General features: G+C 29.5%; 1 protein-coding gene across 1 annotated transcript; it reads left to right on the plus strand.

The window, feature by feature from the left end:
* Nucleotides 1-460: 460 nt before the first annotated feature.
* LOC129941547 (uncharacterized) lies at nt 461-1,168 on the plus strand. Its single transcript, XM_056050220.1, has 2 exons — nt 461-796; nt 929-1,168. The coding sequence occupies exons 1-2, from the start codon at nt 629-631 to the stop codon at nt 1,151-1,153; spliced, it is 393 nt and encodes a 130-aa protein (XP_055906195.1). The 5' UTR covers nt 461-628; the 3' UTR covers nt 1,154-1,168.
* The last annotated feature ends 290 nt before the right edge of the window (nt 1,169-1,458 follow it).

Consider the following 1,458-nt stretch of genomic DNA (forward strand, 5'->3'; position numbering starts at 1 on the left):
AAATATTTATTTTCGGGGATGGAAATTGGAAGCAAATATTTAATACTTAAAATAACAACACAATCTTTTAAGGTGTTTAATGCTTTTTACTATACCTACATAGTTTTAGTGTGTCGTGCACTAACACACAATATTTTCTTTCTTATATTGAACCTCATTTAGATTTCCAAAACAAATATTAAGTTGCATGTGTAACTTTACTTACACACACACGAAAAAAACTATACCATCCCATTAAGAACGAAATTTTTGATTCAAATGTTTTGTGTTTCTCAACAAAAACGTAATTCTTGAACTGCAAAATCTAACTGTTAATTTTATTTGTGTAAAAGCAAATACCACACACACAACCCAAAACCATCGCCAGGCTAAGAACGAAGTTTTTAAATCAAATGAGTTTTGTTTCGCAATAACAATTTAGTTCTTGATATCCTAAGAATTGCAAAAGCTAACTGTTATTCTATTCTGGTCGCCACTTTATTTCTAGGTGATTTTTATAAAGTGTGTGACTCGTGAGTTAGTTGTGATTTTAAAATAACTTATTATTAAAATAATAGACAATATAAGTGAAGAAGTTGAATTTATAAATTTGGACACTATAGTGTATGAGTTGTTTCAAGAGTGGAATATGTCCCCGGAGGGAATAAACGCTTTAGCCGAATGTCGAATTTCTACAGAGAATTTGTTGAAAATGTTGAATTCTCATGAAATCGACGAAATTTTAAACAAAAGGGAATTATTATCGGAGAAAATAAAATTTAGGTATAATCTTAATAAATGGCGAGAACAAAACGATGTGAGTATACCAAATCAAGTGACTATTGCAAAAAATTGTAGAAAAAAAAAAAAAAGAATCCATATTTTGGAAAATTTCTCGCCTAAGAAGCATTTTAAGCAAATTATTTTGTATACAAAATTGTCATTTTAGTGTGAATTAGTGGCATGTTGTGCAAACGACTGTACTTTGTCCATGGTTTTGAGTTGGATTTCATCTGGAACTCTAGTGTCGAGCCTTTCTAAACCAGATAGCATCATCGCCATTTCAAGTTCAGAGTTTGACTTAGAAACTATCTTCAAAGACACAGTCTCCGGAGAAGAATTGTTGGAGAAAGGCAATTATCTAGTAGTGACCAAACTTTTGGTTATCTATTAATTTAATTAAATTTTTTTAATACCATGTATCATAAACCTTTAATACGTAAATAACATTTTTATAAAAAAAAAACAATATTGACAATAAATAATATACCTTTTACATTAACCGTAAATTTGTGGTTAACATTATTCCTCCAAGACCAATTGCAGCAACTGCTTAAGGATATTATTTCTTTTTATTTATGGGCTTGTTTTTAGACTGAATGATTTTGGTTTTAGGTGAGTATTTAATATTTTGAGGTTTTGAGAAAATTTTATAGGTGCTTGGGACAAGAATTGAAGTTCTTGACTATTCTGAAAGAA

This window comes from Eupeodes corollae, chromosome 1 (genome assembly GCF_945859685.1).
Source record: "Eupeodes corollae chromosome 1, idEupCoro1.1, whole genome shotgun sequence".
NCBI lineage: Eukaryota > Metazoa > Arthropoda > Insecta > Diptera > Syrphidae > Eupeodes > Eupeodes corollae.